Source organism: Fundulus heteroclitus, chromosome 12 (assembly GCF_011125445.2).
Source record: "Fundulus heteroclitus isolate FHET01 chromosome 12, MU-UCD_Fhet_4.1, whole genome shotgun sequence".
Classification (NCBI taxonomy): Eukaryota; Metazoa; Chordata; class Actinopteri; order Cyprinodontiformes; family Fundulidae; genus Fundulus; species Fundulus heteroclitus.
In genome coordinates this window covers 10,585,919-10,613,438 of record NC_046372.1, presented here as the reverse complement: position 1 = coordinate 10,613,438, position 27,520 = coordinate 10,585,919, and the positions used below count along the sequence as shown (strand labels likewise).

General features: G+C 37.6%; 1 protein-coding gene across 1 annotated transcript in view; it reads left to right on the top strand.

Moving 5' to 3' along the window:
• The first annotated feature begins 1,385 nt into the window (after nucleotides 1–1,385).
• The window catches only part of hsd17b4 (hydroxysteroid (17-beta) dehydrogenase 4), a 42,708-nt gene continuing 16,573 nt past the window's right edge, over nucleotides 1,386–27,520 (top strand). The window contains 15 exon segments of the mRNA NM_001309957.1: nucleotides 1,386–1,537; nucleotides 1,967–2,020; nucleotides 3,560–3,667; nucleotides 4,170–4,229; nucleotides 4,332–4,353; nucleotides 4,531–4,577; nucleotides 4,697–4,781; nucleotides 7,447–7,634; nucleotides 10,708–10,799; nucleotides 10,908–10,932; nucleotides 11,081–11,145; nucleotides 11,148–11,151; nucleotides 11,154–11,156; nucleotides 11,159–11,209; nucleotides 15,031–15,143. Of these exon segments, the coding sequence (NP_001296886.1) occupies nucleotides 1,486–1,537; nucleotides 1,967–2,020; nucleotides 3,560–3,667; nucleotides 4,170–4,229; nucleotides 4,332–4,353; nucleotides 4,531–4,577; nucleotides 4,697–4,781; nucleotides 7,447–7,634; nucleotides 10,708–10,799; nucleotides 10,908–10,932; nucleotides 11,081–11,145; nucleotides 11,148–11,151; nucleotides 11,154–11,156; nucleotides 11,159–11,209; nucleotides 15,031–15,143 (969 nt within the window). The 5' untranslated portion in view covers nucleotides 1,386–1,485.

Genomic DNA, 27,520 nt, shown 5'->3' with positions numbered 1-27,520 from the left:
ACTCTAAGTTGGGTACAGTATCTGACTACTCTACCAACCTGGAGTTGCTACACTGAATTCGTGACAAACACGTTTCCTTTTCCCAATGTTTGTTCTATTTGCAGAGCCTACTGCTGTAGTTATACTGAAATGATGAGATGTATTTTTGCTGAATTTTTATTTTATTATTGTAAGAATCAAAAATTGTACATAATTTTATGTTTTGTCTCTATGTTCACATAACTTTTACAAAAGAAAGAATAAACATCACAACTCAGTACTTAAGTAGCCTTTTTACTATATACTGTTTAAAATTTTTTGGATGGATGTTTTTTAACTTCTACTTGAGTAAAAATATATTCAAGTAGTGCTACGTTCACTTGAGTACCATTTTTCGCTATTCTACAAACCTCTGATTAAGTATGAAAGCATGTGAATTGTTTGAGTGTACTTCCCTCTGGTCTAATGTACTGGGTGGTATCCTTTTTATTTGAAAAAAAAAAAAAAAAACAGATTGATAAAAGATGCCTGACTCTGTCTTTTTATTTCTACATTTAAAATAATTAGATTGAAATTTGTTTTCATTGAACCAAGAAATTTGTCTCTGATTAAAAACAATACTGGGATCTCCCAAAGAAAAATTAGACGTGTATGAGGCCCATAGTCTTTGGAAGACAACCACAACAAAACAATTTCTCTGTTTTAAGTTTTTTAAAACATATTTTGATACAAATGTCATGTTCAAAGCCATACAGGCTATATACCCTTAATAATTATTGGAAAAGTCTTCATGCCATTACACCTGTTGAACCTTTCTGATAATTGAGAACCAACTTGATGGATGTTTCCACTAATATTTTTATGATTTATCTGCTTCACCTTTATTTTAGAAGGCCTCTTTACCATCACCATCATTCTTGAAATAATTATAAAGCATATCCAAGGTTTAAAACAATATACAAACAACAGCAGCTAAAGCTGGTAATGTAGGTGAGAGGATTAAAATTACTTAAAACATAACAGCAGTTATTTAAAAGTAGAAGAAGCACTGTTTTAACATCAAACATCAAAGCCTGTAGCCTTCACTTTTTTTCTTTTATTGTATAAAGTTTATTTAGAACTTTGCCTCTATTACAATAACAGTAGTCTTGAAAAAAAAAACAGAGAACATTACATAGTAACCACAAAATCTAATTACAAAGAAGAAAAATATAAAACCCTGAAATAAAATATAAAAATAAAAAAGACAAAACTCGTGTATTGATGTGAATTACAAAGTTAAACCGTATTCATTGCAGATATTTATTTGTTTTTCATAGCACGCGTAGCCTTCACTTGAAACACAGCGTCTCTCACAGAAGCGTCACAAAATCCGGGTCTCTGATTGGTCAGCAGCGAGGCGTCCCTTCATTATGCGGAAGTTGTAGTTCACTGTCACTGCTGCCAGTTTCGGCCGTTTAGGTACAGCTGCTGCGTCGCTCCGTCCCTGAAGCAGAGGTTGCAGACATGTCCTTGTCGTTTGAAGGAAGAGTGGTGCTCGTCACTGGCGCAGGAGGAGGTAAAACCGCAGCTCAGCGTGCTGTCTGTCACTTTTAATAGCATTTAGAGCTGTAGCTCCGGACGCTAACTTGCTACTTCTGGAGCTCTTTGAGTAAAAAGTTACGTACGCAGCCTGTGCATCATACAGCTACACTTTCCTATAAGTGGCTAGTTGTAAATCTATGTGTTGCCGATTGCTCGAAGTGGCTAACAACTGCAGAAAATCACCGAGCAGATGCAAAACAAGAATGTTGTTTTAACTATGCGACTTTGTTTCCTCAACAAACACCGGGAGCAAAGTACAAATAACGCAACGAGCTATTATTACTCTGCTTAAAGTGTGTAAAAGGGCACATGCATAATGGCAACAGTTGCTGCTGGATTTGGATGTTTTATTCTGGCGAATGTTGTGTTTAACTTTCTCTATTTCTGTCTGCATTTTATGCAGGTCTTGGCAAAGAATATGCACTGGCCTTCGCTTCAAGAGGAGCCTCCGTAGTTGGTAAATAATAACCTGTAGTAGTAAGAGCTTTGGAGCCCTGCAACCTTGTACTACTCTGCTGAAATGAATGGCAAAGTTATTACCCAAGGGTTCTATGATTATATTAGTTATATAGCATCTGTGGGGATGATGATGATGATGATATGAAATCGAAATTATTGTAAATGTGCCACATTGCATTGCTAAAGAGAGCTGCTTGGTTAGGGGCGCATTGTTTATTGTATGAAGGAATTCAAGTCAGGGATTTATTTAACTTATTCCTTTGTTTTTCTTATGTATGTCTGTAATGTTTTTCTGTTCGTGTACAGCACTTTGAATCATCTTGTTACTGAGAAGTGCTATATAAATAAACTTTTCTTACCTACTTTACCTTGTTTGTTCACACAAACACCGTTATAATTGCACTTACACATTTTTTACGCTTTTTATGACCATAAATATAAACAAGTGTTGTGTTATGTGCGAAATCTGTATTTTTCTTTCTTTGCCTCTGTTCCTTCATCTTCAAGTCCTCCGTCTCTTCTTTCTTTCTTTAATTTATTTCCTTCTCTGTGCCCTTTTTTCCCTTCTTTCTGTCATTTCTTCCTTCCCTATGTCCTTCTTTTCTTAATTTTGTCTCTACATCTCTCATTCCTTTTGTCCTTCCTTCTCTCCTTTTCTCATTCACTTCTTAATTGTATCCTGGCTATGGCTGGGATGCACTGTTCATTTATCACAGACAAGTATTTGCACAGACACTGACCACATTTCTCTTACCCGCAGTATTTATTAAAGTCACATTAGACACACTAATTGAATGGGATATATTGGAATAGAATAGAAAACCCTTTACTGTCCCACAATGGGGAAATTTAGGTGTACCAGCACCAAATAATGCATTTACAACATAAGAAGAAAAAAAAACATTTGTACAGTTATTGAAACTAGCATATCCAAAAAAAATAGAGGTGTGCAACTGAGTAGTGATTTTACGAAATATGCCAAACGTGTGTGTACATTTATGCATGAAAACAACAGACTATTTTAAAATAATGAAAAATACTGTCACACAAACAGCAGAGATGATAAAAACTTACTAAGTTTGTTGGGAGCAGTGATGCTTATAAAGTCTAAATGGCTGCTGGGAGGAAAGATCTGCGATAATGCTCCTTTGTGCATTTAGGATGCAGCAGTCTGTCGCTGAAGAAGCTCTAGTTTCATGTTCACTCAACCGGACCATTCTGACACTAACATTTAGCGCTGAAAAAACTGTAGGTGTGTGTTGAGGTGGGTTTATTTAGATAAGCTATACACTATTATGTATGTGAGAGATGTGCATTGCAGTTTCCACAACAGCAGTGATTTGATTTTATAATACACAATTGCAATTGTCAACAAAAAAATAAATAAATTCTGCCCTTTAATTTTTTACTTTGAATGGCACTCTCAACTCTGACCAAGAATCTGCTTAAGTTTGATTTTCCTTTTTGGGTTATTTCTTTTGGACAACTGCACATTTTTATGCAGATTGCTAATCTTTGTCTCCTCTTTGCAATAAAGTGAACGACCTTGGGGTAGACACAAAAGGGGGTGGAAGAAGTTCTGCAGCTGCTGATAAGGTGGTGGAGGAGATAAGAGCAAAGGGAGGCAAAGCTGTGGCAAACTATGGTGAGAAACATGGATATCTCTCTATTATACGTAGGTAGTAGTTCATCTAATGGCAGAGGGAAAAAAACTGCATTGATTTTATTCCTGTTTTGTCCTTCTAATTGATGAATTTGTTAGTATTGAAGAAAAATTGATGGATGAAAGAAGCTTACATCCTTTCCTTTGTGTTTGTGCTTCTACTATGTAAAAAAAGAAAAAAAAGAATAGGTTTAGCACCCAAAACAAGGCTTTGATGTGTCATATTAGTATTATTTTAAGGATATCAAATCTGCTCTAGGGAAACTTTGCAGCTAACTTAAGTGCCACATGATTACTCTGCTTGCTGCAGAAAACAGAGTAAAGTACAGCTTCTTCTGATAACGTTTTTGCACTTGTAAGTAACTACGCTTATTGTTTCTTTCTGAAGATGGAATCCAGAACAGTGTAGCAGAGGTTTAGATATGAGCTAAAATAATCAGGTCCTGTTATCCTCTGAATATTTTTTGTTTTCATGTGTGCCCAGATTCTGTTGAAGACGGAGAGAAGCTGATCCAAAGTGCCCTTGATGCTTTTGGAAGAATTGGTTTGTATACATTTTTTGGAAAGCTATTATCAGTAAATTAAGTGACTGTTAGTGATGGTTTTGCTAGAACTTATCTTGGTAATATTTTATAATCTTTTTCAGATATTGTTGTAAACAATGCTGGGTAAGTCTTTGCACAGTAATAATTATGTATATCATCTGTCCTTAGAAAGCAGATATTACAATAATTAAAGTGTATATTGATTTGATCTATGGAAAAGTCAATCTTAAATTTTGGCTCCTACAATAAAAAGGTGGAAAAACATTTTTTTGTTCATTTTGTTTTGCCTTTTTTGCCCAGAATACTCCGTGACCGTTCATTTGCCAGGACCAGTGATCTGGATTGGGGTAAAGAGATTGTTTAAAACCAGTTTATTCATTTATCAGTAACTCATACAAGTTGTGGGTCAGGTTACATCTATACAAATCTGGAAAACAATCTTTTCTTATGCTTTCTGTCACTTTAGACCTTATTCATAGAATTCACTTGAGAGGATCGTTCTTGGTAACTCGGGCTGCTTGGAACCACATGAAAAATCAAAAATTTGGCAGGTGAGGATCAAAGCTAGCAGCAGCCATTTATTGATATTTATTCTCAGTATTCTGTGCAAGCATGTCTCAATACACTAAAATATCATTGATGCATTAAGTTTTTCACTAACTTCGTTTAAAAAAACGAAACTCACATTATATAGATTTGTCACATATTGATATATTTCTTGTATTACTTTCTGTTAATTTTTGATTATGGCTTACAGCTAATTAAAACCTCAAATTGAAGTTCTTTGACAATCAGAATACTACATAGAGACTAATGAAAAATAATTTTTAGTACATACATTTTATGTTATGGATCATTGATTCGAAGGTTGTCCAGTAGGCAGGAAATGACACCCCCTTGTTATTTAGGTGTTTTATGCTTAATCTTTGCTCAATTTGTTAGTAAATAAAGCCTTACGTGTTTATTTACGATATTAAGAGATGGACATAATGCGCGTGCGCAGCAGGGGTTAAAACAAGGAAGTGGCTAACGGCTATTAGCATCTCCCAGCGAAACAATGAAGAAAGTTCCAAGATCCAGTGGAAAAAAAAAAAAGGACTTTTAAAACTCTATCAAGATAGAGGCTTGGTGTATATAACCTTACTTTAGCATGAGCAAATGGTTTTTGGTCTTTTTGGAAAATGTGTGATAGAAAATGATGCACAAGCAAGGGAAATAACCACAAGCTTTAGAGGATTGGGAAGCAAAGCCTATTCAGGAGTTTGGAAAAGAATCACAAGGTGCAGGCTCAAGCTGCAGTGAGTCCTTTTAAGAACCACAGATGTGTCCAGCTGTTGCTTTCCTTGTGTTAAGAGGCACTGTTGAACCAGAGGCAACATTAGAAGTGTGTTACCTGGACTAAGGAGAAAAAAAAGACTGCAATGTTGCTCAGGGGTCTGGCGTGTTTCAGATGAAATCAAAAGTTGCATTTCATTTGGAAGTCAAATGAAATGTAGAGTCTAATGGACGAGTGTTGAGTAATGAATCTTAGTTATATGGGGGCCAGGCTGAGGTTTTTTACTGTCCGGGGTGATGTGAGGGGTCGTGTCATCCGCTGGTGTTGGTCCACCGTACCAACACCCAGTTTAGTGACCATGATTGTGCTTTGTTGGTCTACGAACAGGACAGACCTGAGACCCTTAGAGAATCTATGGAGAAGATGAAAGACAGCAGACCACTGAACAGCAGGCCAGTAATGCAGCCTGGACATAACAATTTGTGTCTGACAATATTTTTCATACATTTAAAATCTGCATATTTAAAAGACCAAGTAAGGAGGGTTGATTTAAATATGTATGTAACGACAACACTGGTAATTTTTCTTTCATAGCTTTTGGACTTTTCTTGTCTTCTCTATGGATAAAAATCAAAAATATCAAATAGTCGTTAATGGTTGAGTTTAAGGAGGTAACCTCTAATCTAATAAAGGGTAATAGATCTATTCTAGATGGTTATCATTACTGAGTTTATATTCTAGCAAATGTACTTTGTATTGATTTTTGTGTTTAACGCACCGTGCACTTTATGTTGCAATAAAGGCATCTTGTTTAGACGTCTAATAATGTGTGTTTTATCTACTCGCAGTTACTGTCTTTTCTTTTCATTTCAGACACTTGCACAACTAACGCCCTGTAAACAGTAATAGACGTTATTAATTACACCTCCACTGATATGTAGGAATGGAGCTTGCAGTGACAGGTCTATATAGATATGGCTGTTTTTGGATTATAATTAGCAGAGGAAGGTCGTTAGCCGAAAGTAGGCGGCAGTTGCCCTTCAGGTGTTGAGTTAACTTTTTTTACAGAAACTTTTTTTTTGCACTGCAGCTCCAGCTTCTGCTGCTGTTGTTGACCAAGTATAACAAAAAACAGTTGAAAACAACACTGCAGGTTTTAAATCAATAGTTTGACAAATGCATATTACAGTGTTCTTCGTAATCGAGACGGAAATCATTTTCAAATTCTCTTATATGTTTTCCATTTCTCACGTACAGTCCTGAAATTCAATCTTTGTGTGCAGCCACCCTAAAGAAAAATATTTATGGTGCATTTGAAGGAAAGGTCCTGTTGAAGAGAGAGGAAAAAAAAAAAAAGGCAAAAACGTCGGTCACTTGACGCTCCTTCCTTACCAGCTATCGGATGCAGCATTTTCTCAGAGTTGTGCTTGTGTGGGAAAACTCGATAGTTTGACATTTCCTCACAGCAAATAACTCCATGGCATTTGTGCATAATAGCTATTGATGTGAAAAATGTTTTGTCATTGCCAGTCCCTTGGTGTTTGCATTGTTGCACTTTGCATGTTATGGATCTCTGCTTTTTTTATATATACAGTCAGTGATGTTTTGCAGATGCCTCCTGCAGTTAATGTGGCGTTGATGCTTAACCTCGTTACTTCTGCTCGACTGAGCTGAACTGCCTGCATGAGATCGTGTGCACAAGTAGCATCCTGTGGGTTTGATGTATAAACATCCCCGAGCTCCAAAATATGGATTTCTCACTCTCACAGTTGTTGAAAAGAGCATATTCTTTACTTGCAATGACTACATGCTTAAAGATGCACGGCGTGCGTGGAAAGCGCGCTCTCCTGTGAGATTGTGTGTGGGTTGCTGCTCGCCGCTGTTACTGCACAGCGACTCCTGTCAAACTGCATTAACGCGGGTTTGTTTTCTGTGACCAGAATCATCATGACTGCGTCAGCTGCGGGCATTTATGGTAACTTCGGCCAGGCCAACTACAGTGCTGCCAAGCTAGGCCTGCTGGGGCTGGCTAACACTTTGGCCATCGAGGGGCACAAGTACAACATCCACTGCAACACGATTGCTCCCGTCGCTGGGTCCCGTCTCACAGAGACCGTCATGCCGCCAGGTATTCGGAGATGAAGCATCATTTCGCTGAATTGTTCCGGTCAAAATAAATACAAATGGATTTAAACCACATCCTTTTATATTTTTGGAAACTGTAGTAAATGGAAACAAAACAAGATTTCATGGGCCATTGTTTGTTAGGTTTGTCATCAGATTTTTTTTTTTTTAGAAACGGTTTTCTTTGTTATGATGTATTCTTTAAGAATTTTCAATTATCTTTGCCTCGTTTAATTGGGTAAATGTCATGCCCTGAGGTTCTGCCACTAAACAGTCACAGAAGGTAAATTTTTATTTATTTATTTTTTATGTTGTAAAAATGGTGATTAAAAACCACAGTAAAAGCTCAGAACAGCTTTTGTAGTGCATCTCAATACATAAGAATGTCACTAAAAAGTTCATTTATTTCAGTAATTCCTTTCAAAAGCTCAAACTCATGTAGTGCATAGATTCATTCTTTTTATTTTATTCTAAAGTCTCTTAAACAAATTGAATATTAAACTAGTTCAGCAAATAAGTTCTTTAAAGGGTCTATAAAAAAGTTTTTTTTTTTCCCCTAAGCATTCCAAAGTCAACTGTGGCATGTAGAGGTTGAACTATTGCCTTTGGTACTACAGGGTATTCATTTGTTATGAAATATTAGTTGTTTTCTGGTGCTATTTTTCCAGACTTCACTTCAATGTCACCTCTCCCCATGTGGGGTTGCCCTAGAGCCGCTGCAGCATGGTACAAAAAAGCAATTGCTGTTGTTGTGCAGATTAGGGGCTAAAAGAGCCTCTTTATCTCTTGAGCAGAAATGATGCTCTGCCTCACATCAGCACTCAGACATCCACGAATCAATGAAAAAATCACTTTGGCCAAAGTTTTTGATCAAGGAATGGCATCATAACATTGTTAAAAGCTCAAAAAGGTTGACTTTGCATGATGTAGGCACTTTTAATGAGATCAAATTCAAATATGTCTTGTGCACCTTTTTCTACCAGACTTTTCCCTTTTCACGTAATTTAAACTAAACTATGTTTGGATGCAGTGCCCTGAGCAGCAAGCTTTCATAGTTATGACCTTTTTATGCCTCATTGTTTATAGTGTAATATAATATTCAGATTTTATGAGAACAGAATTTATGGTTTTCTTTAGCTTAGAGCTATAATCAGTAAAATTATTTGAAATAAATGCTTGCAATGTGTCATTGTGTGCAGTGAAGCTACATAGAAGTACCTTTTTTTTAGCTGAATTACTGAGATTATGTCAATTATGTTACTTGTAATTTATGTGCATGTAATATACTACCAAAAAATAGATATTTAACCAGTGGGTGGGTTAAAAATGATAGTTTGTGCCGGGGTTTTAGCATCAGGAAGACTAGGACAACCGTGTTTGCAAATGCCTTTGGTACATGGACATGCTCTGTGAGTACAGCTCTGTCGACTCGGTGTATAAACAGGAATGGTTTTGTTGTCGTGCCGTGTTTGTCTGCAGTAGCATCTGTCACGCTGTGCTGTGCCAACTGTCTCAGGATGGCCTCACCTTGGTAAATGACTTGGTTCCATATGTTCGTGCTCACTGACGCAGAGTTTTTCTGAAAGACAAAGAACAGAGCTCACCCAAGTACAAACACGGTGGATGCAGCGGGGCAGAATGCCTCCTGTCTTACCACCAGGGTGTAGATATGTTAAGCACAAATATGGTGCCTGAAGCTAAATATTTCTTTTTTTCCTCAAAGGGAATTAAAGTTCTCACTAAAATGGACTTGTTACTTCGAATTGTTTTATTTAGAAGTTGATTTAATGACAGAATAAGTTACAAAAGCAGAATAATTTGTTTCCTTTCACTGTTAAGAAAAAAAAAAAAAAAAAAAATATATATATATATATATATATATATATATATATATATATATATATATATATATATATATATATATATATATATATATATATATATAATATAAACATCAGGCAGGTAATCATACTTTGTATAACCATTAATTAACATGAATGTTCACATGGGCAACTGATACACCGCACATTAAATTAAAATGGTTGTTTTTCTTGCTGTTCTTCGCAAATTGTTTGTAAGTTGTAAGAAGATGAAGTAAGATTCAAGTTTGTCTTGCTCTAACTGTGTATGGTTCTTAAATGGACAGACGGATCGTTTGTTTGTTCATCACCAGTCCTTATACAAGAATATGTAGCCTGGAAAAGTACCTTCAGCCTTGATTCTTACGTATTATCTGAACCATCCATCCATCCATCCATCCATCCATCCATTCTTCCATCAATCCATCCATCCATCCACTTGTCCATCCATCCATGCACTTATCCATCCATCCATCCATCCATGCACTTATCCATCCATCCATCCATCCATCCATCCATCCATCCATCCATCCATCCATCCATCCATCCATCCAGCCAGCCAGCTATCCATGCATGCATGCATGCACTTATCCACCCATCCATCCATCCATCCATCCATCCATCCATCCATCCATGCACTTATCCATCCATCCATCCATCCATCCATGCACTTGTCCATCCATCCATCCATCCATCCATCCATCCATCCATGCACTTATCCGTCCGTCCATCCATCCATCCATCCATCCATCCGTCCATCCATCCATCCATCCATCCATCCATCCATGCACTTATCCATCCATCCATCCATCCATCCATGCACTTATCCGTCCATCCATTTGTCCATCAATCTAAGTTTTGACGCTGTTCTTTCATCCACATATGGTCCCCTTTTTGTCCTTCAGTCCTTCCATCCATTCTTCCGTCAGTCTATCATTTGCCTGTCCCTCCATCCATCCATCCAGTCATCAAGCATCAGTTTGCCTACCATCTATTATCCGTCCGTTCATCTGGCCACCTGTCTTCCCATCCGTCTGTGTCCTTTCACCTATTTGTCCCTCTTCCATGTATTCATTATCCATACATTGGCCCTAAAATCAATCCACCCATCCACCCATCTCTCTTGTCTGTGGTTTATGCAGGTAGTACTAGTAGAGGAATCATAGATTAAAAAAACACCTCTACTCCATATTAAGCATATATGTTTTCTTCATTTAGATCTTGTGGCATCTCTGAAGCCTGAGTATGTTGCTCCTTTGGTGCTCTGGCTCTGTCATGAACAATGTAAAGAAAATGGAGGACTGTTTGAGGTAAAATAACAATCTCGCTGAACCCTGATAGTCTTCACAAGATTCCTTTTTCTTTTCTCTAATCTCAGGTGTGTGATTGTTCAATCCTGACGTTTCATGTTCTTGCAGGTTGGTGCAGGCTGGATTGGTAAATGTGAGTACTACGTAGTTTTTTTCCTGAGGAGATGTCTGTATGTGTTTGTAATATTCAGTAGCTACAGGCTCCTCTGTAATGTATGCGTGGGATTTTTCACCGAGCAGTGACCTCCCTTCTCCTCGTTTGTGTGTATCCATGTGCGCAGTACGTTGGGAGCGCACTCAGGGCCGCACTGTGAGACAGAGAAACAAACCCATGACTCCTGAGGGGGTCCGGGACCAGTGGGACGCTATCTGTGATTTTGAAAATGCCACCAAGCCGGCTAACGTACAAGGTCAGTGATACCTGAGGCAAGTTGTACACGGCAAGCACAATCTACGATCATTTTTACTAGCACAAATATAAACAGTTCTGAGGGGAAAGTCTTTCCCTCCTTATAGTTTTATTGCTTTCGTCACACATGTTTCCAGTCATTAAACTAATTTTAATATCAGACATAGTTAACCAGAGTATTTAATAAAAACTTTAGTAAAAATCATCATTATATTCAACAATTGCAAAAAGCTAAGCCATCAAAATCAACCTGAGCTTATGTGCCCCCTAAACCTAATAGCTAGCTGTGCCAACAGCTAACCTCACATGTTTTTGATAACTGGCAATGACTTAAAATCACTATTGAGGAATATTTGCTCGCTGTAAATTCTTAATTTTTCAGAGGTGCACTTTCTGGTTGCGCTTGGGACCGATCCTGTTGCCTAACCCAAATGCTCTTGAGCTTTTGAGGTCTCTTAGCCTACTTCATGTCGTCAGACAGGTTCTATTTAATTGATTTCTTGTTTCAACAGGTCAGGCAGTGATCAGGCCTGGGTGTGACCAATTGACCTTCAGAGTTTCATTATATCAAATGTGCGAATTACCAAATTCTATGATATTCCACATTGTTATATGTCAGATTCTGCAATTGTGGATCCGGACTGCAAGCTCGAGTTTGAGAAAGGTCGCTCTAGAGCAGTGGGCAACCTGTGGCTCTAGAGACATACATGTGGCTCTTCAGAACTTCCACAGAGGCTTTTTAGTAACTTTGGCTAAAATCATAAAGAACCAGCTAATGTTTTTAAATATCGATACAATAACAAATTCAGGTTTTAACAGATTATTAGTTTATTCATGGCATAATTGTGTTGAATTTCCACTACAGAATGACAGTAAAAGTGCCTGCAAAATTTCTTTATTTATTCTTGTCTCTAGTCCCATAGTCATCATATTTTTTGCAAAAGTTTGATGTTTTACTTTATTTTAAAACCTAAACCTTAACATAGAAATACAGTACTGTCTTTTTAAATGACAAATTTCCTATAGTATTTTTTTTTAAGAAAATTCTTAAAAAAAATGTCATCTAATATTTATGGCTCTAAACAAGTTTTATTTAGCTGGACTGAGGGCCAAAAAGGGCTCTTTGTAAAAGTTGCAGACCCTGGCTCTAGAACAGGGGTTTGAAACCTGTGGCTCTGGAGCCGCAAGTGGCTCTTTGGACCTTCCAAAGTGGCTCTTATTAACTTTGGCTACAAATTCTATTTTTATTATGGTATTTAAATGTAATAATGAAAATAAATGCAGGTTTTAGACATTTTTTCTTGGAACAATGGCTTTTAATTTTCACAACAGAATGATGATAAAAGTGCCCAGTAACATTTAATTTTAAGTCAATATTTTTTCATTATGTATTTTTTTTACATCACTATCAACATCCTGTCCATCCTTTTTTTAAAAAAAAAAACAACTCAAAAAAGACATAAAAGGGCGTTTCTTTAACGATGACAACATATTTCCTACACTAGATCTTTATAAAAAAATAATAAAACTTAGGCCAGGCAACATTTATGGCTCTGAACGAGTTTAATTAAAGTGGACTCTAAACAAAATGGCTCTTTAGACTGTAAAGGTTGCAGGCCACTGCTTTAGAACAATTAAACATCTTTTGTTGTTTAGAAGAATTCATTTTATCTAGAAGAAAACGGCTCCAAGTTGTGAAATGGAAAAATGTGTTTTTAAATTCTAAATTTTAAATTATTTAGAAAGATATTAAGGTCGTAAACTTGGTGTTTAATCACATAAAAAAGCTATGCAGAATCTAGACTGGTTTTAAAAACTGTTTAAAATAAGTATATTTGTGAAAACGCTTGAACTTGGCAACTGAATTTTGATCATTATTACAAATAACGTTCTTATGAAACATGGTTAACATACAAATGTTACTTTTTAGCGCAATTGAAGCTAAATTATGATAGTTGTAACTAAATTCAGGTATTGTTTGGCCTGAATGCCAACATACTTGTTTTTTTTCCTTTTGTTTTGTTTCTTTTTATTTATTTTTTTACATTTTTTCTTACTTGGGGAAATTACAAAATAATCATTTATCATGAATTAAGAAGCTAGGAAATGAAGCGTAAATGAAACGAAGCCCTCAGCTTTTCACTTTAATTTGTAATTTTCCTGATGTAGAATCCGTTTTGGAGAGCTTAAATATGTCCATGTTGTCGTACTAAGATATATATATATATATATATATATATATATATATATATATATATATATATATATATATATATATATATATATATATATATATGTTCCTTTTATCATCAGCACTTGTAACTAGAGTTAATGGGGCTGCAACGAAAAGCAAGAAGTACTGTTATGGGTGTCATAAAGAAGGCGGAGAGAAAAAGTCAAGGTGAAAACAATGTTGACTCTGAATAAGTGCAATTTCTGGAAAGGTCTGATGCACACAGAGAGGCTGTCGAATGCTGATTATTACGTCTCTCCGCCTCCTTCGCCCCTCTCTGCGCTCTCTCAGATGTTAAGTCGGAAGGGGAGGGCGGCTCGCTTGACGTTAACCGAACGGGGGTGGCTGTCCCACAGGGCGCGCACCGTTCTCATTAGCATGGCTTTGTTGTGTCTCCTCATTTGTAGCTTAATACGTAGACTTGTTGCTGCCCGTGTTCGGTAACCACTCGCCGCTGATTGATGGTAATGAGCGGCTGTAGTCTTCCCTCAGATTCTGCTTCCTGAGTTGTCTGGGATTGTCTCGTTTTGATCACGTTGTCTCAATATGCATCGATATTTAAGTCTTGCCCCAGAGGAAATGTTTTTACCTACTGCCTTTTAGAGAACATAAAGGTGCAGCTCATAAGTAACAATAAGAGGCTTTTATTTACCAACCAACATCTAGACTGGTATCTTTGATTAAACTGTTGCACGTGTGTTCACATTGTCTTAAACTAAACAGTCTTCAAGAGCTAAAATCCTTTAATCATTTATATTTGGCCATCTGCTCCCTCAGACAGATATGTTGCTGATTTAGGATTATTTTTTCTCTCATGAGGATGACACGCTGGGATTACACTTTTTTTTTTTACTTTTCACACCTGAGTTTTCTCTTTGTTTTATTTTAAATACCTGTGAAGGAAAATGTGTCATATTGCTTCTTTGGGATGTAGTTTTGCAGTCATTAAAGTTGCAGGATTCTCTAATGAAGCTCGTACAGTTTGTTTAATGATTTAGTGATGGGTCTCTGCTGGTTGTCTCAGCATATTAAACATCAACTCAGTTTAATCAAGATGAGATAGTTCTGATTTGATTTATCATTCTTAGCTAAAAACATCACTAAGTTTTGTTTTCTCGCAAAACTCATTGAAATGTTATTTCAATTACAGTGATTTATAAGGCTTAAATTTAAGGCGCATGCTTTGATTATTAATTAACAAAAAAAAGCAAAACACTACATTAAGCTGTACTACACTTCTGCAGCAGCTAGTTTAATGAAGCATGTGACATTTATGCTCATTTGATTGATGGTTAGAGCTAAATGAGAAGACCAGTATCACTCTCTTGGTCCTTTCCATGTTTTTAAAATATCAATATAAATCAGTCTTATGCAGTTTTTGCAACATGCATGGCCAGCCAAACATGAAATGATATTATAGGACAAAATGATATGGTTGATCATTATTAAAGCTTTATTTCTTAGTATTATCAAAGTATCTCAGATTCCTGTCTGATCAGTAGCCTTAGATGCATGTTGGGGTTTTTAATCATATGGTTGTTTCATGTTTCAGCTCATCTGCTGTATGTTGTTCTCCCGTCTTTGCGCAGAGTCTTTGCATTCAGTTGTGAGCGTGCTGTCCCAAGTGGAGTCGGATGGAGATGTTGGTGCAAATCCAACAGCAGCTGCAGCCTCCGGAGCGTCTGGATCCGGGATTAATCCTGTAAGTAAAGATAAAATCTCCGGCGCGTTTTTCTTAGACACCATGAAACGGTACTAAAGATCTCTGAACTTCTGTTGCTCCACGCTGTACCCCGTAACGTTGGCTAAACATTGTACCCTGCCGTGGGGTTTTAAAGAACATTTATATGGAGCAAGTAGCTGGAAAGTTTATGGTGGGCTTTTTTTTAAATTTTTTTTTAGGGAATCTTAAAGCTACCGTATTTTTCGTACCATAAGGTGCACTAAATGTTCTTCCCATGTGTGTAATAAATATCACTCCGCCCCTCCTCGGTACAGAGCTCTCTCTTGAAAAGGAAAACTATCCGCCTCTGTCGGGAGGACAGTTGGACTACACTGCCCTGTTTCTAACATAAAGCCAAAATAAACGTAACTTTTATATAGAAATAACTTACAGGTTTATTGTTGCTAGCGCGTACTCTGGGCACGGGATGACTAAAGGCTCCCATATACTGTGTGCATACTGTGAGCTTGGCGAACTCCGTGCTGATTCTCCTCAGACGTTTTACCCTTCATAGTCAAGCGTACTACTCCCTACATTTCTTGTGCCAAATTGCTACAATTCCTTTCTGCCAGTGGGACGAAGCTGCAGAACGGATGGTAAAATGTGTGATTAGCTAGCTGAGTACCTAGAGCCGTTTCTTTTCCAGCAGGCTCCCACCTGTCAGTGCGAACAGAGAGGGACTGTGATGCCGCTCGTCCTTGTGAACGCCTGCTTGGTGCAGCTATGGGTATCAAGCTTGGTGTCACATATTTACATAGTTCCATGTAAAGATTTCTTGCGTCTGAGAAGTTTATAGTGTTGCACTGCGTACGCGGTCGTAATAATTTAGCTCCGCACGTACCTGTATGTGCAGAGACCTGTACCTGAGAATGTGGGGGGCCTTTACATGAATGCACTTCTAGTTTAGACATTACAATCAGGCAGTCTTGTAGACGGCTCAGGGGTCTGCTCAGAATATCTATTCAGCGGAGCAGCTTTGTTGCCAACCAAAGTCGTACTTACACATTTTGACAGATTTTTGAGCGCATTGTACCAGATAAAATCAGTCAGAAAGCACAACGGTAAGCATATATGAGGTGCACCATAAATTTTTCAGAAAAGTGCCTTTTAGTCCATAAAATACGTTACTTGAAAGCATTTCTTTAATCTGAGTATTCCATTTTTAATAACTGTACAGTATTTTTTTTCTATGTTGTAGATTTGCCCTTACTCTGCTGTCTGTTAATTCTTATTTTGTTTTTAGATATTTTTTTTTAGCTTTGAGTGAAAAATATATTTCTGTTCTATTCTTCTATATGTACAGTACTTAATATGAAAATATATATTTTTTCAGTCTGTATCTTAGTCTGTATCTAAATTAAAACATAAAATTAAAAATGCCAGTAATTTTAAGGTTAAAATGTATTGTACATTTTCTTTTAAACTGAGCTGAATTTAATTTTAACTAAAAACTATACAATATTTTATCCCTTTTTTGACTGACCCAAAAGCTGTTTTTGCTTATTTCCAGTTTAGTCTTTTCATATTTGACCTTCTGGATATACTTAATTTTAGTCATTGTTGTCATGCTGACAACAATAGGTGACGCTATATAAATGGGAGTTAGAACTTGGAAGTGAAAAATGTTTACATTTCGTTTTGTAGGACGTAAACAAAACAAATCAAACAGTTTTTTTGGGGAAAGATAAATATACAACTTAGTAAAATAGCTTTTTTGCTTGCTAAAAATTATTGTTTAGAATAATGAGTTATACGTAAAATAAGACGTTAGATTAATGCAAATAATTTGTGGTCTTTATGTGGAAAGTCAGCCGTGAAATAGATGTTTTTTTTAGTCTTTGGATTTACTGGCTCTGAATCAGTTTTAGATTTAGTAACGTTATGAAAGACCCCAGAGAAATTGAGGTTAGCCAACTTCTTAAATGCACTGCATTCGGTTTTTCCATCAAAAATGTTATCTTCCCTGATGGAGCATACACACTGCCCGAATCATTAGGCCCATATTATAAATGAGTGTATCAGAAAACCTGAAAACGTTATTGATCAGCAACTGCAAGCTTCAAACACAGTGAGAATCTTGGAGGTGAACTTTTCATGGTAAATGCAAGATCTATATAAATAAATGAGAGTAGGTGAATAAATGAATGTCAGATTGCATAAACCTATCAGAAAAAAAGAAGCTGAAAAGGCGAATGGGAGCCTCAGTGAAAGCTAAAGGTGTTCATATCTGATCCAGACGGTCAGTCAGTTTTCTGTTAACAGAGGTTTTTTGCTTCCTGAAGGTGAATCCATGCAACGGGAAATATATTTCAGCTTGGCAGATGGGACCGTGTGTAGAAATGGTCTTGTTTACGTGTTGAGAATTGTAGATGGTTGACTCTTTTTATTTTATTTGTTATTGGTAAAATATGGAAAATGCTTTTATATTTTTTCCAGGTCAGGATCAATATAAGAAATATATATGGAAAAATATTTTTGTGTTCAGATATTACGAATTCCTAAAAGTAAAAAAAAAAACAACAAAATAAAACACAGCCATTTTTCTTCAATAAATTGTTTTGAAATAAAATAATTTTTCTATCATTAACCACGTAACTATTTAGATTCAACACTTTAGCCATCAGTGGTTTAGTGGAAAGCACAAATACTCATTTGAAAAAAAAACTTTTCTTACCTATATGCCACTTTTTATTTTGTGTCCTGTCTGACAATATGGCAATAAGAATTGTTGTCTTAATGCCAAAGAGAGCCCGACAGACTTTACTTTAACAAGTGCTCCGCTTTCCATAGTGCTCCACTTGATTTCTATATGCAAAAAGCTTTATTAGATTTTATGCTGGGACTATTTCATGTTCAATGGACACAGAAACGGGAAGGTAGACGAGAGAAACGGACGAGACAAAATGCTAAAAGGGACAAAAAGGTGAAAGAAAGAGGAGAGGAAAGGGAGAGAGCAATATAACGTACTTGGAGTCTGTTTCTGCACCTGCAAGTAGAGATATAAAAAGAAGAGCAAAACCAACAGATAAAGTATTAAAGGTACAAACAACCAACACCTTCATAACACCATTGAACAAAATAGAGTATTATTTAATACAAAATGTATAAAGTGACAGCTAAAGACCTCTATGCCACCTTAAATCAGAACTGAGTGTGTTTCATAAACTAAACAAAACAAGTATTAAATGTGGTTGAGCAGCAAAGCTTTCAATCAACCTTTTGTAGGTTTTACAAATAGAATAAAGACATCAGAGTTCCCAAACTGTGCTTTAAAGAGTTTCTCCTTTTAATTGAAGAAATCTTAGCATCTGTATATTAAAATTGAAGTCTGCTTATTATAACAGACTTTGGGCTCGTTCTTTTCTAAAGTTGGTTTTAAAATCTGTGATATTGTGAGTTTTTCGGGTTTGTTTCTGAAAGTAAAGTCGCTTATTTGGGCTCTAAAATAAGCGATTATAAACACGAGTTATAGAGACCTGCTCACACTGCTCATAGACATACTCCTGCCCATAGACAAAATATACTTAGACGCCTCATTACGTGCTGGACTGCATCCTGCGTTGCTGCCATATTGGCTGGGTCTTTTCTACTCTAGGCTGGCATAGGACTCGATGGGAGTAAACGAAGAAGGAGCAACTTCGCTCGTATTTTCTGCAGTTTATGGTTGGAATAACCGTCAATAGAGCTGGTCACTTGTTTGTCTTTCAGTATCTGACAACACTGACTGAAACAGTCTATTTTGGAAAACATTCAGCGAAAGAAACGCGTCAACTGCGTGAGCAGTTCAAGACAAAGGTTTTAAACTCGGATGTACAGAATTTCCTCTAAACCTGGAGTCTCCTACCCTGGTCCTCAGGACCCACTGTTCTGCGTGCTGTGGATGTCTCTGTTCCAGCACAACTGAATCTAATGATTGCATGACCTCCTCAGCAGCCCCCAGGGTTGCAAAGGCCTGTTGATCACCCATTTATTTAGGTGAAGTGTGTAGAGCAGGAAAACGTATAAAACCTGCAGGGCATTGGATCCTGATGACCAGGGTTTAAGACCCCTGTTCAAAGAATCTGGAAATTTGACTGGAAATGTATGGAATATTGAAATGGAACTCCTTTCCGTTACAGTCTCTGATCAGCGATCGGGAGATTAAAGGAGTAAAAATCAGATTTTTATTCCTTGTTTTTTCATTTAATTGATCAAAACATCATTTTTAGCCTATAGCTGTATCAGCCAACAAGTTTTACTTTGATGCGCTCCATTGGGTTCAGTAAAAATCAGATAAAGGTTAGCGACAGATTTATAAATGAAGATAATGTTGTTATTCCTTTGTTTTATGTTGGATTCAACACTCCTTTGTCTTTTTAAAAAAAACAGCAGCCTGATTTGTCCTCTTATGTATTTGGGAAAGGAATGACTAGAACTTAGTAGATAAGGGAAAAGTCTGATTTGTGCATCCTTGGTTCTAACATCTGAATGAGCAGATTCACATTCAGATCCTTTTCCTTTCTCTCCATAGTTGTATGCTGTCTGATTGAGTAAATTGGTCTGACTAATCGAAGTGATCAAATGTTTTTGAGACCAAAAATCATAACCATACATTTACTACCGTTTTAGCTCCATTTGCTTCATTTTTTTAGCCACAGATGGCAACAACAACCTCTGCTTACATTTTGTTTCTTATTATGTTGGCTGCACTTTCAAGGAGGCTTTAGGGCTTTACCCTCTGGCCTGTGGGTGTGACAACAAAGGACATAATGACTTCTGAAAGTACACGGCTGTAAGCTCTCTGGCTCTTTTCAAACGTTGCATCCCGTCTCTCTCAAATAACCCCACACAGTATAAAGTCAGGCATGATAATACCCTCTTTAGCAAAGCGCCTACAAGATACATACTGCAGGAATGTTGATATCCTCAGTAAATCTGAAAAGTTGACACACCAGACAAGTGTCTGCTCAGATTAGCTTTTTAAAATCCGATGCACAAAAGAAGTCGCCGCACAGCGGAGTATCTTCCCCTCGGTAGGTGTTTGTTCACGTTTCTGTGTTCCCGGTGGCTGAATCGCGGATGCTGAACCGGTGACAGCTCACATATTGCGGAGTAGAGTTGCTTAAATAAAAGATTAGCACCACAAGTAAAATCGCACTGTATGAAATGATTATCCACAAGGACGGCAGCTGTATCATGCTGCATTAGGCTATTTAAACATAAAATAGCTGCATTGAAATCATCCTTTTTAACCTCCGAAATACTGCAAACAGTGGGTGAGATTCGTAATTAACAAAACTGTAATCAGATTAATTTTAACGTGATAGATAGAAATCGTTAGGTTCAGCGCAGTATGAAGAGATGCACACTGGAACTATAACAGAGGGTAAACTGAGTGTTATGGAAACAAAAAAATAAATGCAAATCTTTCTCTAAATCCTGTGATACATAAACAGCCCTCATGGTGCTCATTCAAAGATTTTTATGGTATTGTTCCTAAAATGATTTTCTCTTTCTCGCTCTGGTATCTGTGTCCTCCTCGCTGTGTTCATGCTGCCTGCTTTGGGATTTGGAAGAGAGAGACGCACTGTAGCCTCAAGACAAACATCCCCATTGAGTCTTCATTAGGCTGCATGTGTGACAGTGTGTGCCACTCCGCTAGTTGCATTTGTATGCTTGTCGTCGGTGCGCAACGCGTTGCTTAAGTTAAGCCGAGCTGTGCTGCCGCTGTGCTTGTATCTGTTTTATGACTCGCACCCCTCCAAGTGCGCAACTGTCTGCCGGTGCTAAATGGTTTCATGTGCCGTGTTTAAATGTTTGAAGGGGAATGTAAGGGCAGCAGCAAGGTCACACAGCTTCATAAAGAGGCTGTAGGTTCTGATGCAAATAAATATGCTGTATTATTCAGAGTTGTTCCTGTGCTGCTTTCTCAGCACTGCACATGAAATATCACAGATGCTTTTCTGTCTAATGTTCTTTTACAATCCAAATGCCTCAGACTCTGTGGATGAATCGCGATCAGCTAAAATGTTCGTTAAAACTGAAGAAAGTAAGAGCAGCACACCCGTCAGTGCAAACAGGATCGTGAAGTTAAATTTATTCATTTATTATTCTCCAATGATCATGCCACTTATACTTTGCCGCTTGTCAGTGAAGATGTCACTTCTGCAACATATCTGATAATATAGATGGTAAATAATATGGTTGCACTACATTTTATTTATAAAAGCAACACTGTTTAGGTTTTTTATGAGGAAAAAAAAATTACTTTTTTTTCATTAGTGCATTATTTTTCTTCCACTTCATAATTATGCACCATTTTGTGTTGGCACTGTTGCATAAAACTCTTGTAAAATACATAGAAGTCGAAAAGGTTTTTAAGAGATGAACTTGTCAAGTAGGGCATTATTGCATCACATCAGTTGCAATTTTGAATAAACCATTGAACTATCTTAAAAAAAAGGAAATAATAACAGCAAAACCCATTTGGTGCCTTTTAGGACACTCACTTACAAGGAAAGGGAAAGACAAACAAATGGGTGCAAGTTAAGAAGGGAATTGTGGTGAAGAGATGGATTCTGAGTAGTGACTGAAAAATAGGTAAAGAGTCGCCGAGGTTTTTATGAAGAGTGTCCAGAGGGGTGGGGCAGCAAAGGCTCAGTCCCCCATGGCAGGGGGTCTCAAAGTGTTGTTGATGTGCTAAAAAGATTCAATGTTTTCTTATTTGTGAAACCAATATCAAACTAAAACTTTACACCATGCTAATTTGTAATTTTAACGCAGGGGGAACGCTGCACTTTGTAAGAGTTCTTATAAAAACACAACTTTATTCTCATAATAACCCCCTGCAGGAGAAGAGGAGTTACATCAAGCTTTCCAGCGACTTAGTGAGCACTACAGTCGGGACATCGTCCCCAGCTTCTTTGGCCAGCTGCTTTGTTTTAGAACCTCTTACAGGGACCAGATAACAAAATAAAAGTCTGTTGCTGATCTGGCAAAAACGCTCCCTGTCAACCACCCAGCAGTAACTTCTACATTCAGTGAAGTTTACACCTCCCTCATTTTACTTTTTGACTTTTTCCATCACCGCTGTGACCGCTGAGCGCTCATTTTCCTGCTTAAAGCTCATTAAAAACCACTTGAGGAGCACAGTGGGAGACACAGAGTGGACTTGCCATGCTCTGCATAGAGAATAAGAGAGCAAAGAAAATTGTCATACAGAGCATCGTGGAAGAGTTCGCGGAGCGCAAGGTTCGTCGTATACCTTTGAAATAGTGGTGAGTAGGCCTATAGCACTGCATACTATAATTGTGTTTGTGATCATGTGGGCCGCTGGGCCAGTTTTACTAAACTTTATAGCTACGGATACAGGCGCTGAAGTTGAAAGTTAACGTGGTTGTAAAGACGACGCGGTCGCTATCCATGGTGCTGAACTACTTTGACTTTGTTTTGTTTCATTATTAGTGATCATGTAGCTTAATGCTTTTGTTGTTCTTTTGGTTTGTACTGTATGTCCGTTGGATGGACTTCAAATCACATAGTCGCTCCGTGTGGTGCCAAAGATTGTAAGCCTCGCTGTTCGGCATATGTATGTTGTAAACTTATGTTATAAAGAGCCCACTCATTTGCCCCGCAACCCAGACCAGGCTCTGATTTGTCCCGCTAGTGGGTTGGTGAGTGGCGGTGAAGAAGGTCCGGGAGATATGCTGGGCTGAGGGATTTTTAAGTGATGAGTATTTTGTTATCTGGTATAGAATGGGGAGCCAGTGGGAGATGTGGTACCTGTAGCGGGTGTTGGTAAGTAGATGAGCAGCTGAGCTTTGGATATACGGTACTGTAGTTTTTGAAGGTGCTTGGAGGGAAGTTCATGAAGGATGCTGTTGCATAGCCCAGCCTTGAAGTTATATTTACCAGGGTAATGTTCATTTTGATTATAACATAGGAACTGAATGGAATACGAAAATATTTTATTGTCCCCAGGTGGAGAAATTCAGCAAGTAGTGATAAGGTTTACAACGTAAAAATATGCTGCACTGCTGTTAAAAAATGGCAAGCTGATTAAATGAAATGTGCAGCTGAGTAAGGTGAGTTTGAGAGTATACAGGCATGCAAATGTATGTGTTCCTTTCAATATTATTGTTTTTAGAGGATGGAACAAATCGAGCGTCGTGAGAAGCTTGAAATATTGTTTAGTAATCAAATTCCGCTTTAAACTTCCCCAGTACTTTATCTGCATTAAAAAACAGACTTTTTACAAAAAATTGAAAAACTGTGCAGATAGCAGCTGGAATAAAACCAACTTATTGAGTTTGTTGATGAAGAGTGTAGAGTTTTGCTAGTATCTGTGCCCCTGCCCAGTAAATAAAAAGGTCTTCAGGAGCACCCCTTGCACTCCAAAAGGCCTCACTGTCCTTAGCAGCCACAATTTAAGCTGACCTGTCCTGTAAAGAACATCAGTGTTGTGACTCCAGTTTGATTTAGTATTCAGATCTACATCCAGGTACTTATAAGCATCCACTACATTATTGCCAGTTCCCTGATGTTCACTGGTGTCGTTGGGTCTGCGCCTGTGAAAATCCACCACCAGCTTCTTGGTTTTCCCCGCGTTGATTGGGAGACGTTCCTGTGCCCGCTTTCTGTACTCTGCAATTGTTGGCCTCATCACAGGTGAGGACGACTCAGTCGCCTGAGATTTTTCTTTTTCTTTTCTTCCTCCCCCTGATATTCTCAAGAGGCTGTGGCAAATAATCTCTGTGTGAACACATGAAAGCATATAAAGTGAAATCAAAACGAGTGTGGGAACCGTTCTGAAAGCTCTCTGTTTCCCACATCTGCATTTTAATGCAGTTTTAATTAAAAGTCGGCCCCCCTGAGGCCGGGCTTTATGGTGATTTCTGACCAACTGCGAGGTGATATTATGCAGAGTGAATCGCACCCCTCTGCCAAGCAGGATTGTTTTAAGCTGAGGCTCTGTGGTCATTAATATGACAAATCAGCTGTTGCAGGAGAGCTGTGGCTGTAATTGTACCGCAGAGGTATGATAATGGTATACCTTTCCCACCTATAATAACTCCTGATTGATGTGAATGAGCAGCTGCAATTCCTCTCCAACTCTATTTGACTGGTTTGCTTTCTGAAGCTAACGCCACTATATTTTAGGTGTTAGCACGCTCCGCGGTACTACTGCTGCTGCACCTCTCAGTGATGTGTTAGACGCTAAGCATTCAATTAGCACTGTAGCAGGAGCCTGAGAGAGAGAGGGAGAGAGATATGGTAGTCATATCAAATACACTTAATAAATTAAACATAAATATCATTAACTTGATGCAAATATTTTTCATTTCTTATTGAGAGCAGAGCTCCTGGATGACATTTTTGTGTCTTAAACAAAGATCAGCCAAAAATGAAAACCACTTTCTGGAGAAATAAAAAAATCGGTAGTAGCTCTTAACTCGGTCAAGTTAGTTAGCATGGGTGGGAGCTGATGTTTGTAGTCTCAGCATTGTTGCCTCTTGGCTTATTTCTCTGTTTTGCTGCTGTGAAGCAGCACCAAAGACCAGGAGATGCCTTTCTGGGCCTGTGTAAAGTGAGAGCGGAGGGTCGCGGGTTCAGACCGAGCACATCTCTTTAGAGCTCCGTTGCTCTTTAATGGCCGCCTGAGTTTAGTTGCTTGGGTTCAGTTCAAAGCTTAAACATTTGTTTTAATTTTTTAGAAAAAAAAACATGCAGAGCAATTTTAAGTGCAGCTGCTCCCTTAGATTCATATATAATCATCTAGTATCATAAATAAAAGGAGTTCCAAGCCTTATCAATTTCTCAACCACAATGTTTATTGATATTTATCGTTTTTTTTAATCTGATTTGTAGTTTTGAAGTGGAAGGAAAAATGAGTTTTCGCAATTTTTTTGCAAGTATAAAAATATTTTGCAGTATACATTTGTGAAACGTTGGTAAAAATTATTCAAATAAGCTATATCTGGCAGAAAATTGTGACTACATACACATAATCTCTATGGAGGTGGCAGCATCATGCTTTTCTCCAGCGGAGACGAGGAGAAAGAAGAATCCTGAAGGAAAATCTGTTAGAGGCTTCAGTAGACTTGAGACTAGGACGAAGGTTCACCTCCCAGTCAATAAGACGATATGGGTTATTGGTTGCTCTGGATTTTACTCTGATACTCTGAAGAAAATCTAGCTAAACCAGACACCTTCAAAAGTCACAGTTAAGAAATAGTTTCCTTGCTACTAAATTTTCTCCAGCTGTTCTGTGTAGGCAACAATGTTCAAGGGGTGTGAATACTTTTTCACGGCACTCTATCCATTCACAAATAAATCGGCCTTCATGAACAAGACTGGATTTAAAGACTGGGGAAGTTTAAAGCGAAGTTTGAGTACTAGACAAGATTTCAAGCTTTGAACTTCTCATGCCGCGCGATTTGTTCCATCCTCTCAAAATAATAATATTGAAAGGAAATATTTAACTTGTTGCACATAATTCAAGCTTTTCTTTATGTATCTGGAAACGAATCAGTGTAAAAGTGTCTGGTATAAATTCACTCTTCTCCCTACCCCTTGAATATGTACTGTGCATAAATTTGCTTTACGTCACCATTATTTCTTCTTTTTTTACCATTCTACTACTTCTTTAATATTTTGTGTATGTTGTTCTTTATTGAAGGAGTTAGTTGTTGAATTTTACTCTGATACCCCTGAAAACAAAACAAAAATGTAGCCTTCAAAAGCCAAAGAATCAATAAATAGTTTGTGTGTATTTTGTTTTCCATCGGTGTAAGAAAAACTATTCTGTGGAGGTGAAAATGTTCAAGTGGTGTGAATACCTTAGCAAATAAGACTGGATTTAAAGACCGATGACAGTTATTGTTATTTGTAGGATTGTCTGCTAAGAATAAATAAAACTGTATTTGCTTTATTTCTTCTGGAGCTGCAGTGGGAAATTCATGACCACTTTAAGCTTTGAGTTAAAACAAAGTTCTGTCAGATGTGCTAAAATTAATCTTGACGACGGTTTGAAAGCATTTACAACACAGCAGAGCGCCTCACCGTATTGATCCCCAGGAAAGCTTGTGTTACTCTGTATCATTAACAGTTAATTGCTGTTCAGCTCAGGCGTTTCTGCCCATTTTCAGGCCTCCCGGCGGCTCCAATGCGAACACAAATCGAACTTGGTTCAATTCTTGCACTTGTCTGTTCACCCATTGTTTAATTGTGCTGATCGCTCCCAAAGCTCAGCCTGGAGCCCCGGAGAACAGCCCTGAACCAGTCCTTTGCTTTGAGAGACCGGTCTCAAGTCCTCAGTCCAGGACTGCTGGAGATCATGCACTGAATGAAATGCATGCTGGGATTCTTTATGAAAAAACAACAACAACAAAAAAAAAAAAACGTCAGTCAATCAAAAGATAAAGATACATTTTGCTAGTTATGTTTTCGTTTCTGTAGGAAACACCTTGGCTTGTGTTTCCTTGTATTTATTCTGCTTCTAAAAATATTTCAAAGCTCAGAAAAGATCAAAATTATTTGATGCATTACAAGCAGCAAGAGACAGCTGTCTCTTATAAATGCAAAGAAGGATTAAAGTGGTCAGTCGGAATGCTACTTTTTTTTGTTTTGTTAAATGTTTTAAGTATTTATTGATTTATTAGAATTATCTATGTATATCTATAAATAATACCTCTTCTGGACCCTATGAATATACTGTGTCCTTTGTTGGGTCTTATCTAGCATAATAGCTGAGATGGGTAGTGATTTAATTTTTTTTTTTTATATTTACTGTTAGTCTTTAATTGTAATCAACAGGATCTAGTGATTCTGTTTTGTTTGGTTTAGTTTGACAAAAACAACAGAGTCTATTTTGTAGAACTGATTTAAATCCTTGCTCCTCTAGACACTTATCCCGTGTTTAACCTCGGTGTAAGGATGGCAGGAAATGAGGAAACGTTTTTAGAAAGTTCACTGTAATTTCTTTTAGTTGTAGGTTGCTAAAAGCTGTAGCAGCTGGTGATAAAATGCTTTTATCCACTAGAGGTTGGAGATTACCACACAATGAACTCTACTTGAACATAAATTTGTCCACGGTCATGTACCTGCTGCTGGACTTTTATGTCTGGTCGGTTTGGACCAAGTACATTTATCCACTCTCTTCCCTCCAGTGAAAGCCTCTGGAATTTATTGTTTTTTTAAAAATAAATGACCGAATATTCTTTCAATGCGTCATTCTCTCCTGTCTCATCGTTGTTGCAGTCTGACGCCTCTGTTTGCATCAGGTGTGGCTTTTGCGCCTGCGCGTCTAAGCTAGCAGGGGTGTGACTTTGATCATTCTGATTGGATGAAGAATGACACAATAAGCACTGATTGGCCAC